The sequence below is a fragment of the Siniperca chuatsi genome, linkage group LG2, assembly GCF_020085105.1.
Source record: "Siniperca chuatsi isolate FFG_IHB_CAS linkage group LG2, ASM2008510v1, whole genome shotgun sequence".
NCBI classification, from domain to species: Eukaryota; Metazoa; Chordata; class Actinopteri; order Centrarchiformes; family Sinipercidae; genus Siniperca; species Siniperca chuatsi.
The window spans coordinates 31,819,242-31,835,052 of record NC_058043.1 but is presented as its reverse complement, the minus strand read 5'-3'; the positions used below and the strand labels follow the sequence as shown (position 1 = coordinate 31,835,052).

General features: G+C 38.0%; 1 protein-coding gene across 25 annotated transcripts in view; it reads left to right on the top strand.

Moving 5' to 3' along the window:
* Positions 1–15,811, top strand: part of LOC122883524 (calcium-dependent secretion activator 1) — a 216,225-nt gene that overhangs the window by 32,134 nt on the left and 168,280 nt on the right. For all 25 annotated transcript variants that reach the window (XM_044212353.1, XM_044212315.1, XM_044212362.1 and 22 more), the window contains exons 2-3: positions 10,035–10,148; positions 12,032–12,364. In XM_044212353.1, the coding sequence (XP_044068288.1) occupies positions 10,035–10,148; positions 12,032–12,364 (447 nt within the window). The remainder of the gene's footprint in view (positions 1–10,034; positions 10,149–12,031; positions 12,365–15,811) is intronic.

The window sequence follows — 15,811 nt, the reverse complement described above, 5'->3', positions numbered from 1 at the left end:
ACTATTTACATTTGTAAAACCTATATCATTTTTATGTGAAAAATTAAAATACATTTTTACAGAGTAAGTTAGGCATATTTGCAAATTGCTCCATATTTTTGTGGATTTGACTACACAAAAAATACATTTGTGGGGTAGTGAGATATTTGTGTATCATGGTACACATTTGTGGACTGTCTTCTGTGGGTTACAAATTATAAAGTCAAGTTAACCAAATCCGACAGGGAGCAGGCAAAGTATGTATGTAACAAAGGCCGGGACACAGGGACAATGACGATCTGACAAAGAGACAAGGGAATGACACAGACTAAATACACCCAGGTGAAGGGAGACAATGAGACACAGGTGAGATCAGGTCAGAGCAAACAATCAAAACTGGTGGGAAACGCAAACAAAGACAGGAAGCAAAACTACTCACAAAAGTACTCACTATGAGAGTTGCCTTTCTATTATTGTCCTTTTGTCTTTTATACTAGTCCAATAAAAAGTTACATAAGAACAGCCAAAAAACTCCCAAATTCTTTTTTTAATTTCTGACCTGGCCTCTGGCATGCTGCTGCCACACTTTCCCCCATCTCATGTAGAGAATATCAATACATTGCTGAGAATTATTAAATTTTGATGGAACATTTCTATTTTAACCACTGCAGCTTTTCTAGCCTTTATGGCACTGGTTTAGCAGCCTGCGAGTTGAGTCAATGAATAAGGTACACACACAGGGAGGGTAGAGATGAGACAGAAATTATTTCAGATGGTGTGCTCTAAAAATAATTTTTAATTTTAATTAGACAAAGAAAACAGAGCTTTTAATTAAGAACTTACATACTCTTACATGTTCAGTCTTCCCACAGGCAGTTCAAAACCAGTATGTCTCATATGTTCAGAGACTGTGGTGATTATTAAAAGCGGCAATGTGAAGCGCGAGACAAATGAGACAAAGCACAGAGCATCGTTGTGCAGGTTAACAAGGGGGACGGATTTTAGTCATTTTGCAAACAAGGGGGATGGCACCTCATATTGCCTACTGGCTGCGATGCCCCTCATATGAATCTGTGTTCCCTGGTCCCATATGTAAAATCTACTGTTAAAAATCTGGATGCGATAATGGACATTGATTTTAAAATTGTACAAGATGATAATATCTAGCTTTTTCCAGCTGAGGCTATTATCTAAGGTGAAGTTCTTTTTTATCATTTAGTGATTTTGAAAGCGTTATACATTCTTTTAATCTCGACCTGACTACTGTAATGCAGTTCATGTTGTTAGCCAGGCCTCCCTTTCACGCTTGCAGTTGGTCCAGAATGCTGCTGAATGCTGCTGATGCTGCAGTTGCTCCTTGTTGTCCCAAGATCAAGGCTGAAGCACAGTGTTGCGATGGTGTCAAGCTGGGTAGCAGAGGGAAACTAAGGGTTTGAACCCAAATGCAGACAATGGAGGCAGAGCAGGTGCAGTTCAGAGACTTTAATGATAAGAAAAAGCTTACACGCATCAGAGGCAGGCAGTGGTCAAAATCAGGGAATCAGTCCATCAAGTTAACCAAATCCGACAGGGAGCAGGCAAAGTATGTATGTAACAAAGGCCGGGACACAGGGACAATGACGATCTGACAAAGAGACAAGGGAATGACACAGACTAAATACACCCAGGTGAAGGGAGACAATGAGACACAGGTGAGATCAGGTCAGAGCAAACAATCAAAACTGGTGGGAAACGCAAACAAAGACAGGAAGCAAAACTACTCACAAAAGTACTCACTATGAGAGTTGCCTTTCTATTATTGTCCTTTTGTCTTTTATACTAGTCTTTCTGTTTTTACTGTGTTATTTTGCTATATTTTGATTGAACAGCACTTTGGTCAACTGTTGCTGTTTTTAAATGTTTTTAAATTTTAGATTGGATTGGATTGTTGCGCATACCTGGTGATAACACACACACCCCTTTTCCACGAACATGGAACCGGTTCCGTTCCGGTTCGGACACCTAATTTTGAACTGTTCTGAACATTTCGACCAAAATTAAATTGGCTTGGAACTCGAAAAGTTGGTTCAGTGGAGAAGTGAGAAATCATTGGACGATTAGTTACGATTTGGTCATCTCCTGAGTTCATAATGTAATTATGCCATCTGTGATTACAGATCAAAAGGATGCAGGTGTGCAGTGTATTCTGCCATCCTGCTACTACTGATTACTTCTGTTGTGCATTGTGCAACACACTCCGTTGATGATGCATCCTTGATTGCAATGGTTCCGCTCAAAACTTGTGGAAAGAAGGGCTGGTTCGCTAGATAGTACCAAGGTTCCAAGAATCCCGAACGGAACTGGTTCAAGAACCAGAGCTAATTTGGTAGAAAGACACTGACAGAGAGCCCTGCCGAGGTACTACTCAAAAAAGTCCAAACTCCAAAACTATAAGTTGTATCGCAGTCCCCACATTTGTACACCCATGTGCAAGACCTGTATCAGATGTACATTTTCGCCACTTCTGAATTTTGTGCAAAGTTTCATGAGTTTTCGAGCACCTTTAGCCCTTCATAAATGCGATTCATTTGGATAAATAATAATTCCTCCCATTACAATAGCGGTCGCTGCTCGTGCCCTAAAAATGTTGAAAAAAGCTTAATATTTTAAGTATAAGCGGTAGAAAAATATAGTATAAAGTATGAATGTCCTTAAAGAGCTGAACATAACATTTGAATGGTTTCTGTAGCTGAAAGTATGCAGAACTAGTAGTCGATCGAAAAATATATGGTAGAAGAATAAGAAGTCATAATAATAAAGAGAAACATAGAAGAACAATAGTCTGAATACTGAGAAAGCATTCACACGAATAACTAACTTCCAGTTGTTTTCAGAACACCAGTGTGCTCCACAGACCCCATGATTTTTGGCTGTCTGCTACCAGGGGAAAAATAAACCCCACAAGAAGCATTCTCAAGTGTTTAGTGGAAAACAAATTTTAAATCCATAGCACAATGACATAAGTGGTTACTGTTAACTTCACCAAGCATTGTTTGTTAAATGTTTAACCCTGCAGTCCTTGGAGGTACAGTTCGAGAGGCGGTTATCAGCTTCACTTGCACTTGCTAGGCGAAGTGTTTATCTTCATTCCAGTGAAGCATATTTTGGCTGTTCAAATTGAACTTTTCAACAAATAACAGTATAACTGCTGAGCATTGTATAATGTTAAATGAATGTTTACATCACTTGGCATCCTGTGAAAGCACTGCATAGACATTCTCTCATAAGTCATATGTCATTAGAGAAATAGCTGAATGGTATCTGATGTTAACCACAGCAGAGTGTGAAAAACGCATGTGCATAGTTTCCCATTTCCTTACTTTCTCTCTCTCTCTCTCTCTCTCATACACACTCTTTCTCTCTTACACACACACTGATACTGACAATAACTCACTGTAGGTAACTTGTGCCTACATGACTGGAGCCTTGCGTTTTTAGGGCATTTTATTTCATAGACATTCTCTCATAAGTCATATATCATTAGAGAAATAGCTGAACGGTATCTGATGTTACCCAGAGCAGAGTGTGAAAAACGCATGTGCACAGTTTTCCCATTTCCTTCCTTCTCTCTCTCTCTTTCTCTCTCTCTTTCTCTCATACACACTCTTTCTCTCTTACACACACTGATACTGACAATAACTCACTGTATTTTTAAATAATGCCAAATAGACAACAAACAGCATGCCTCAGGTTTGAAGATTCTGGTACTCTGGTCCTACAGTATGTTGGTGTGTCTATACCAACTAAAGTCATGTTACGGAATATCTGAATGCTGGTTAAGCTGCTTGAGTTTTTAGGGCATTTTATTTCTTTTAGTTAAAGACAAATCTGAAGGAGTAACTAAACCATGAAATAACACACTGACCTACAGTCCACCCACCAGCTACACATATTTCTAACTGACCTACTCTTTAACAATATTACGCATGCACTGGTGTATTATGGATAAACAGTAGCAAAACAGCTGGCTCTGATGTAGTTAATCTCAACTGTGAACTCTGACCCCCATTAAGGAAGCTGGAATCTCATACTGCATCCTTTGTTGCAGTGGCCATGGTAACGGTTACCAGGGCTGCAGACGGGAACTGGCTAATGGGTGTGGAGTCTTCTAGAAGGGAAAGAGGCTGTTATTGGTCATTTCATTGTAGTGCTATTGTCTTGATGATTCAGTATTACATATAATAATGTATTATTTGGTAATTTAGTATATAAAACATCACAGCATGCACATATATTAATCTCACTGTGTGTCTGTGTCTATGGTTAGATTGTAAATTGTAACTGGGGGACCATCACACAATGGGATCCAGATCACCAGTAGAAAACCAGTAGGCCAATGAAGACTATAGATAAAATGTTATAGTACTAATTAAAAGTGTGTCTTCAAAAGGAGTGTCTCCAGCAGAATGTTTGCCTCTAAAACACAATCTGTACTGTCAGTTTAATAAAGTTTAATTATCAAGTTTAGCCAGTTTATTTAAAGATTTGCCTTTAATCCCTTAATTTATCACATTATTTAGGTGGTTGCTGAGCTATTAACCTTATAAACTGTGTTCATATAAGCCAAATTTTGTACTGAACTGAACAGAACAGTTTGAACCAGCAAAAGACTAAACTTACTTAAGCTGGGTAGACACTGTGTTTTTTAATAATCTTGTATATTGTGTTAACTCACTCTACACGTTTTAATTTGCCTTTCTGCACAGCCAGAACTTGTGACTTTTGTGCTCACACTGTATGGATCAATTGACTACACACAACTAAATTAGATACGGAACCCCGGTCTATTTACAATTCCAATAAAGTTTATTCAAACCGGGCGACCACGTCCTCAACAATGTGCCATGATGCCATCCCCTTGTTCGCGAAATGACCAAAATGAATCCCCCTTGTTAACCTGCCATCCCTCCTCTCCATCTCCTAGTAGCAGCAGTACAGGGCAGAGGGGTTGTTTAGTTGAATATCTTAGTCTAGTCTGCCTGACTCATTGATCCCTACGGAGGATTGTGCAAGTTAGAATCTATGGCTCCAACCCTAGCTCTGAAATATCAGTAGCCTAACTGTGCTGTGTATTGATAAATCCATGGCGCTGTCTGTGGTGCTGAAGTAGCAGATGGATTTGTAAATGTGCCTTTTCTCTCAGTCCCGCCCTTTAGTCAGTTTTGATCTATAATATTCTCTAAACCATATGCTATGTATATACGCTATAGAGTGCTACCGTCATGATCAAAGTGACAAAAGGCAACGTATAGTAGTGGGGTTCTGCCATTTGGCCACCCCCCCCTGTTAAAAATTAACAAATCCGACCAAATCAAAATACCAAATCTGACTGCAATAATATTAAAACTAGCTCACTACAGTTTAGAATCGATTTTTTGACAGCTGCCATGAGAGACAGCCAACCAGTTTCTGACCTGACAACAATACAACCGATCATCTGAGAGTCAGATCATAGATTGTTCAGGTGGTTAATAAGGCATTTTGACCCCTCTCAAACTGCATGTCAAACAATAACCAATCAGGCAGAAATTCAACCCAATTCTAAAATTAGTCTTGGACAACCAATTCAAGGTTTAAATCAGGCTTAATCCATGCAATGTCTGCTTGGTTTTAGAGGTCCCAGACTGAAGTAAAGCCAGTCAGAAGCAGTACCTTAACATGACACTGTTAAGAACAGCGATGTGATCGCTTACTGGTGTTTGATTGGTAATGTGATAGCTTAGCTTACTGTAGTAAGAAAAGTGAACTACATACAGTAGATTTGTAATTTTCACCTCTAATACATGGATAACCCATGCTGCACAATTTGTATGCCTCCACACCAATGATAGCTGTGGCTGGAGGCGTTATGTTTTTTGGTTGTCCACCTTGATGGAATTTCTTCAAATTTGACACAAACGTTCAGTTGGACACATAGATGAACTGATTGTAATTTTGTTGTCAAAGGTCAAGGTCACTGTGACCTCATAAAACACATTTTTGGCCATAACTCAAGTATTGATGCTCATATTTCACAGTGAATTGGGGCACTTTTGACTCAAAGGTCAAGGTCACTGTGACCTCAAAATGACCTTGACAAACACGTTTTTTGCCATAACTCAAGAATTGATGCGGTAATTATGATGAAATTTCACACAGATGTTTAATGAGATACAACAATGAAGTGATGAAATTTTTTACCCAAATGGTCAACTTCACTCAGACATCATAATGTCCTGGAAAAACACTTTTTTGGCCATTATTCAACACTGTAACTCAGGAACAGAAGGGGAGATTTTACAGACACTGAATAGGTGACACTTTTGACTCAGAGGTCATTGTGACCTCAAAATAGGTTTTTAGCCATAATTTAAGAATGAATTGAACGATTCCAGATTTCACCAACAGCTTATAGAGAGGCTTCCCATCACATTTTGTGTAGCTATACTCTATAAGTATCCATCTTTACATAGTAATCAATTACATGTGTACCTGTTTAGCCAATACTTTAACTATGATAATCCTTCATTAATCAGTTCAACAATGTATATTCACTAGAATCATACAAATGAATCATCAATATAGTAATATACTTTCATTTAGCCAAAAAATACACTTTATACCTTTTTATTCAATTCCTTTCAAGTATTCATTACATATATGAGTCTGGACAGATATGGATGTAAACTGCAACTTGACTGGTTGGCAGAGACATACAACTGCGGGGCAGTAATTATAGTTTTGTCTGTTACCGCTTTGCCCAAACCCACAGTCTGTGTCACAATGCAAATAATATTTAATACTACTGCTGTTAAACTATACATCAAAGTGAAAACTCTCCACAGACCTATACAATGAATATATACACTGGATACTGCCATCTCCTTTTTGACTATACTTATTTTTCTGTCATTTGTTTTAACTTTACATGTGGAGACATTAACATTTTTTTATTAGACATTTTTTGGCATTTTCATTTTTTATTGGACAGTTGGCAGTGAAGAGACAGACAGGAAATGGCTCACATTACTGTTATTGTTTTTAAATTGAATTTTGAACTTTGTTGAAAATTCAGCAGTGTGTTAGGAGGTCATTTGGGGAATTTAGGCACTGTTAGGCATTTATAGAAAATCTAAGAGTGTATCTTTAAACTAGTATTACATTCTTTACTCTGGTAGTGTGTCTCATTGAGCAGATGCTATCAACAGTGCTGCCTCTTCTTGTTCTCTGCTGACTGCTCTCACCACAGTAGCTTTATTGAAGCATGACGCTACAGTCTGTTTCCAAGTTCATGCTAGCTCTGGATAGATAGATATGACTCAAATACTGTGTCCAATCTAACTGGCCAAAAAATTTAAAGTGATGTTGTTCTTGCTAAACTGAGACATCTGGCCTCGCAGACACGACCACAAGTAAGAAACCTCTGTGTCATTTTAGATTCTGACCTCAATTTTACAGCCCATTTTAATTCATTGACCAAAACTGCCTTTTATCATTTGCACAATATAGCGAGGGTGAGACCTCTACTGAGCCAACAAGTTGTTGAAAAGCTTGTTTGTGCTTTTGTTTCTAGTTGTCTTGACTACTCTAATGCTCTATACACTACCAACAGCAGCTATTGCAAAACTACAGACCATTCAGAATGCTGCTGCCAGGGTTTTAATAAAAAATAAAATCATATAACTCCTGTTTTACGCAACCTACACTGGCTCCCTGTATCTTTTAAAATTTATTTTAAAGTCTTTCTCTTTTTTAAGGAACTAAATGGCCTCGCCCCCTTTTATTTCACAGACTCCCTATCATTTTATGATACTCCAGGTACGCTAAGATCCTCCACAGCTGCTCTTTTAACTATTCCCAAGGTCGCCACAAAAACCTTTGGGGATGCTACTTTTAGCCACTACACCCCAAAATATGGAACACTCTGCCGTTTGATATTACACTTGCTGACTCAGTGGACAGTTTTAAATGACAACTAAAAACATATCTTTTTAATATAACCTATAACTAGCAGCTGTCTGTTTGAATCTTTCTAAAGAAACTGTGTTAATGCTATTTTATAAACAGTAACACAAATTTTATCCCTTTCTCCTTAAACTTGCATCATTGCTGTTTTTATTTTTGCTGCTGAATTGTAAAGCACTTTTAGCTGGATTCTGTGCATGAAAGGTGCTATATAAATGAAGTTAATTCATTCATATAAAAATATATAAAAGACAACCAATCATATACATACACATACATATCAGCCAATGGGGCACCCATACATAGATGAGCTGGGTATATGGTCATGTGGCTTCAGGCCAAACACTTTCCCAAACTGGCAGAGAGACAAGGGGTGTGCCCAATAATGGACATAGGTGACACCATATTTGGTCTATAAGCAGGAGAAGTGCATTGAAGGGAAGGCACTCAAGCTTGTATAGAGGAGGTTGTAACCCAAAACGGCCTATTTAATATGGCATACTTTAGTGTTATATCTATATACATTGCAAGTATCTTAAAAATATAAAAGCTAAGATAAAATAAAAAAAAACATAAGAGAAGACAAAATTTTTAAAAACTCTTAAAACACCACTATAAAACTCATTTATTAAGAAGTCCTTATTTATGCCCTCTGGAAAATTCCAAAACAATTCTCTCTTTTTTTTCTCAGAAAATTGATCTTACCAACTCTTTAGCTGGACTTAATCACTTATAAAACTTAGAAAAAAAATAAAGATGTAATGTGACGTTGAATTTCATTTAAATGTCTTGTAACAGGATTGGTTACATCATTCCTCTTAATGGAGCTCCTGTTCAGTGAACACACACTGAACACTGGAGAAAAAAAGGGAAAGGCTTTTTGGATTTTTTATCCCAAAAGTTTAATCCAGTATATAAACATGCAATGTCCTCATGCAAGTCAAACTGTTTCTGTAAATTGTAAACAAAGAATACATAGTGCAAGGGTGCAGAATGCAAAGAGGTTTGCTTTATAAACAGATAATGAATGACAATATAATAAAACACAGTTCTAGTAATATAAAATATGTATTTATAGGAGAAGTTAGAATTACATTACAGTGTGTTATAAACCATTCATTAAATATTTATATGGTGCTTATAGGGGGTTAAAGTAAAGTGTTACCATGTCTTATGTTATTGCAAAATCTCATAAAATCTGATGTCTGCATTGTATACAGGCAAAACTTTGCTCATAAGATTTAGTGTCAAAACAGTATTCACAAAGTATTGTAACTACAGGTGATCATGAAAAGAGACTCTGCATATCTGTTTGACTGGCAAAATTATAAGCATAACGTTTCCATCTAAAGCCATCAGTCGTCCATCTGTAGGCTATCAACTGTCACCAAGTCCCACCATAAACACACAGTAACAGTGTGAATGATCTTACGTTAAAAAGGCCTTTCTTCCTCACCCATTTCTGTGCAAAACTATCCACTACAGGATTAAAATCTAGGGCTCTGACTAAATTGATAGATGCCAATAGCTAGATCTGCACTCTGAGTCGACGGAGGAGCTTCCTCCTTCAGAACTTTAGAATATACTCCGACCATTACTTCTGCGATTGGTGCAGTTAAAAGCAAAAAAACAAACAAAAAACTTCTCATGTAGATCTTCCCATTCCTGGTTTTCAAGACAATCCTCCATATTGCTCTCTTTGTTTGTGACCATTATTTTGGTGGTTTGGATCCATACCATCTTTCTGTGCGCTATCAGCCTTAGCTAACTGTTTAATGTCCTGTTGGTTGTGTAAGTAGGCCAGCTGTACCTCCAACTGATTGGACACTGAAAAGTTCCTGGGAATCAGGATCAATATTTAAGACTAATAAAGAAAGAAAATAAAAAGAAACAGAAACAAAATGTATTTAATTGCAGATTTCAGTACATTTTTGGTGAGCTTGTATAACTTTTGTATAGTTTTGAAAACAGGTACAGTTTCACTTTTATTTTAATTATTAAATTGGAATATTTAAGTTGTAGTTTTTTTTCATAAACTATAATAACCTATTGTCTGTTAATGTCTCCTTCAGATCAGTAAGCAGCAGCTGCAGACAGTCAAAGAGCGTTTCCAGGCGTTCCTCAACGGAGAAACCCAGATCGTGGCTGATGAGGCTTTCATCAACGCTGTCCAGAGCTACTATGATGTGAGTCTGTATTATCTGTCACATGGATATTTCACTCCACCACCAGTATACTAACAAAACATATATTTAATGTAGTCTTTTTTAGTATAAATCATTGATTGATTGACTTAAATACTATATGTTAAAACTATATGATTATTTATTAATTGGATATGTGTGCAAACTCATTTCAGATGACTAAACATCGTTTTGCAAGCTGTTAAGTTCCCATTGCGAGCCTCCTCTTGTTTAAAATGTATCTGTCCAAGGAAAACTAATAATGGAGTAAAAAGTATCCAAACCTCAATGGAGATAACTTGTCTTGATAAATGATGAAGAGCGTGCACTGAGCTCCTTAGGGTAGTCTTAATAATATGCTCCCAGTTGGCCAGGATTCAGTGGGCTTCATCCACCCAGAATAGAAGAGGGAAATAAAATGTAAGAAAGGAAGAGCCAGAATCTTCTCTGCATTTCACATTTGTAAACAGTCTGGATTGCACTGTTCATTCACAACTTTCTCTCACAAGGTCTCTCTGGCACAAAAGGTGAGTCATCAATATCAGCCACTTTATAGAACTAGTTTGTTGAACTCATTCCACTGTAGTAACTTTTGACATACTGCTCAGTTGTTACATTTTCATCCCATTTTAACTTAATGTAATGTTATTAAGCCATGTTATTAAATGCATTCAACACGGATATTGATATTACATGAGATTATTAAACATTTTTTTATGTAATAATAACTCCAAAAGGCATATGAAACAACTCCACGGCTCACTATTTTATATGAATGCACATACTGTACATTCTGCACAATGAAAATAAAAAATAATTGCAATTTTAATTTTAAACTTAAAACAGAAAGTTGTTAATGTCAAAATATCTACTATGATATACACTAAGACATGTATATAAAACACAAAACAAAAAACAAAAGCTCTTCTTTATATAAACAAACTTTTGCACAGATAATGTGCCAGTTTATTAGGTTAACCTAGCTAAAACAGTAGGGCAGCCTTGCAATAAGTCCTACCTAGGTGCAGGTTTTTGTTAAAACTGTTTTAATGCAACCCTCTCTCCTAAAAATGATGTTTACTAATTTGCAACAGAAAATACATTTAGAAAGAAACATAATGCCACATGGATTAGGTTCTTTTTAATCAACATAATAAGAAAATGTTCTGAACATATTTGTAAATGTACACATGTCAAGGTATTTCATTTGTTTTTGTACAGTATTTGCTTCTGGCAACTAAAGCATAATTAACATTTTTATGGTTTTGTTAAGGCTACTCCCTATGAGTTTTATCGAGTACAAGAACTTCATGGAATGGAAAAAAATGATTCTGATTCATTGCATCTGATTTATATATCAGAAGCAATGAATAACTGCAGTAAGGTGCATCAGTGTTACTACATTACAAATGTTACAAATTGTAAATGTTTGAATTTTACGTCAATTATGAATAGAAAATGAAAATTAAAAGTGTGTTTTAAGGGGTGCATTGCCCCGTAGGGGTAGGAGGAGATGGAATCAGGTGTAGGTGGCAAGCAGGATAGAAACAGTAGGAATAGCAGTAGAATGAATTTTAGCTATATGATAATAATTGTCAGCCAGTTAGTGAGGAGTTGTGCAGGCCGATGGACACTGTGGGTATGGAACTTGTTCAGTGGTGTACCTTGGTCTGTTGCTGAAGGTGTTCCTGTGTTCATCCAGAAAGGCATGAAGGGGGTGAGAGGTATTTGTCCATGATGCTGTACCTTTAGCAGCATCCTTCTCTCAAGAACCATCCCCAAGATGGAGTTAGCCCTCCTGATGAGTTTGTTATACATACAATATATATACATCAGAAATATTTTGGATAAAAAAACTAATCTGTCAATACACAAATTGATTGCAGGTCTTCCTGAAAAGTGACCGTGTGTCTCGGATGGTGCAGAGTGGTGGCTGCTCGGCCAGCGATTCTCGGGAGGTTTTTAAGAAGCACATAGAGAAGCGGGTGCGCAGCCTGCCTGAGATTGATGGCCTGAGCAAAGAGACCGTGCTGAGCTCCTGGATAGCCAAGTTTGACACCATCTACCGAGGTGAAGAGGATCCCAGGAAGCACCAGCAGAGAATGACGGCCAGTGCCGCCTCTGAGCTCATCCTCAGCAAGGACCAGCTGTACGAGATGTTCCAGCAGATCCTGGGCGTCAAGAAGTTTGAGCACCAGCTCCTCTATAACGCCTGCCAGGTCAGTCCTCAACTGTACAGTGGCCTAATATCTTTACAGGAACTTGACTCAAATCGCAATGTTGAGGAGCAGATCAAGAGAGCTGTTTTACCATGTTTTTTTCATTTAAGAACTCCAAAATTATCTTGATAATCAGACGGAACAGTCATTTCATTTCATAAATCAGTTTGACATCGTGTTCATACTAGCCATTTGTTTTATATGTAGCGTAAACACATAGCCTACTGGGGTACCAAAATATGTAGCATGAATAAGTTACTAAAGGGCTCCAACATATGTTGAGAGTAATTCGGGCTATCGGAAATGATCAGTATTTATACAGAGTAACAGAATTTAACTTGCATTAAATTCCCCTCGGGGCACCAACCTCAGAAAAGGGAAAATGATAGCCAATTGAATACAGAGATAGGCAATTAATAAATGAATGAGGACCACAGTATACCAGATAAAGCAGTGAAACATATCTCGGCAAGATGGATTGATTTATGTATGGATCAAATTCAGGTTAATTAACATTAACCCCTGAAATAAAGGAATGTCTGTCTGTCTATCTATCTGTCTGCATGTCTATCTGTGCTTCGATTTTCTCGAGAACCGTTTATCTGATTGACTTCAGACCCGAGGGAGTGCAGTGTTGAATTTGCAATTTGACGACGCGGCATGTTTAATATTAATTAACAAGCAAGCAGCGAGCTGCTCTGTTTCTGAGTGCGGAGCATCGGGGCGGGGGCTTCGGGCTCTGCTGCAGCCGGAGATCAGAGCAGTCATACTGCGGTTCTCAACAACGCTGCAAGCAGTACTTCCGGGGATCAAGCAATCGGCCCGATCCAAACGGGCACGCGCTCTGAAAGGGTACTGCACTTGAACTTGAAATAAGAAAAGATTCACTGTTACAAAACATAACATCTGTGTATAATAAAATGTTCTTTCTTTCATGTTGTTGGTGTATATACTTCAGACCTAAAATCAACAGTATTAATTTTTCTATGCGTTGAAGCAGCAATACCATAGGACAAGCAATCCGCAAACAGGCACATTTTGAACAGGCACTGCGATCTCACACTTGGTGGTTGTATTACACCCAAAGGAGTGCAGTGTCGAATTTGGTGCAATTTGGCCAGATGGTGGCGCTATAACAACAAACTTTACATTTTTGCCTGTAACTTTTGAACTGTAAGTCTCAGGAAAACTGTGGGTCCAGACGAATCTATCCATATAAGCCACGGCTATTTGTGTCTAGATACATTTTCTGCCATTTTGAATTTTGTCCAAATCTTGTTTTTTCGCTTCTCTTCCTACAAAATTTTAGCAATGGTCACCATATTTGGTACAGAACACATCTAGACCGAGCGGCCAATATACGAAAAAGTTACTTTTTCGTATATTGGCCCTTAAAAGGGTCAGTGCTGGGTCTGTGCCATGCACGACCTGTGAAAGCAGGTCATAAATTAATAAACTGGCTTAGGTTCATCACCAGTTGGCACTCAGCATTCCATTGGCAGGCCTGTTTTTTGACCCAGAGGTCTTGTTAGCAGGGAGGTATTTTCAGCTGATGTAGAAGCTGTGGTAGGGGGTGGTAGGAAAAGTTAATGTTTGTCGATCAAAGAAATGTGCTGATTTAAGAATTATTTCTGTAAGTCGACTAATAACAGTAAGGCTCTGGCAGAGGAACATGACGTACCCATTCTTTATCCTGCCTATAAAACTCTGAATGTTTTTTCACCCAGGGAAACAGTGGTCAAACACAGTGACTTTTCCTCAGGTGGGTCTGTGGCCCTAGAGGTAGCGCTGTGTATTTTGGTCGTGAGCATGCATTATTTACTACATCATTATAGCTACTACTAATACTGATATCTTAAATAACATTTAATTGGTTGAATGTAGACTACAAACAAAGTTGTTTTTTTTTTTTCCAGAGACCATGAGCGCCAAAGTATAATTCATTCAGATTTACCGGCATGGTAAACAAGAGAGTTGAAAAAAAAAGTGGTGACTCCCTACCTTTGAAGCGGTCATAAAGTCTGAATATGTGTCCATTCACTGATCCGTGGCCCCACTTAATGGCTGTGCACTAAACAACCGCATAGAGTGTTTATGCCAGCTCAATGTCTGCTAACTTTTCTCTGACATTAACAATATTTTATCTTCTTCCTGCAGTATTTCTCATCTTAGAGTTTTGTGAGAAAGGAATGAAAGGCCTGTCCCATAGACGCCTGTCCCAAATATAGGCAGGCTGTGTTCAGTGATTGAAGCAAATAAAAGCTTGGGTTATTATTTTAAGGTATATCAGCCATCGTTACTACTAGCTAGTACATGGATACATCTATGAGCTAGTCTGACCAGCAGCTAGAAGCCGGCGGGCGTGCCTCTGGTGGTTGACCAGCCTGGTTAAGTAGCCTTCGAGCTACTTGAGCAGTGTTGCCAGGTTGGTTCGAAAACGTTATTATTAGCCAGAAAAGAATGTGAATATTGAAAAAAATTATAAAAATGTCCACACTATTACAAACCAGGACAAAATTTTGTCAACCCACTCAACCTAATTTTTACCGACATAATCCATCCTAAAGCCTAAATTGTACAGAAAATCTCCCAATCTGGCAAAATTTCTTGGTCGTACAAATTTGTCCCAGATCCAGTTATTTTCAGCGTGCGGTGTTAACCAATCAGTGGCCACTGGTTAAAGCCAAGCATATCACACACGCCGCCATTGGGCGGAGAAAAGTATGCCCTTCGGCACACAGACAGTATATGGACAGTAATCCAGAGGTCTGGAACCAGGCTGCTCCATTCAGATCATTTCTAGCTATACTAGAGCTATACTCACTGTTACATTACTGTAACTAGGGAGGGCACTGGTAGCTCACCTGGTTCGATTCCTTGCTGCATGTCATCCACTCTCTCTCCTGCCTTTCTTGTCTATCTCTACAGCTGTCACTATCAAATAAAGGCCAGAAAAAATAATCTAAAAAATAAGATTAATGTAACTGGCTGGTTCAAAACACTGTTGCAAGACGTAACAGGTAGCAAGGAAATGGATCATATTATCCCTGTTCTGGCCTTGCACTGGATTACCATATATTTTAGAGTGAAAATTTTTAATCGACTAAATTAGCTGGAGTTGTGATACATTCTTCAGAGGTAGCCAATTAGTAAGGCCTTTTAATATTTTGCCAAAACATTGCCTTGGAAGCTTTGAGAGCTTTAATTTTTTATTGAGAGAAACAAACAGATCATGAAGGCTCCTGAAAGCTAAATGTGCTGGACTTTGGTATTGGTTTCGTTCAAGTCTTTTAAATTTTTCGCTAAACGCTGCGTTGGAACTTGTTAATTTCATATTCAGAGCAACTACTCCAAACGTCTGGATAATCATTTTCAGCAAATGGTTCCACATAAAAGAAAGCCAAAAGAACCAGCCTGTCAATCACTGCTATTATCATATCTTTATTA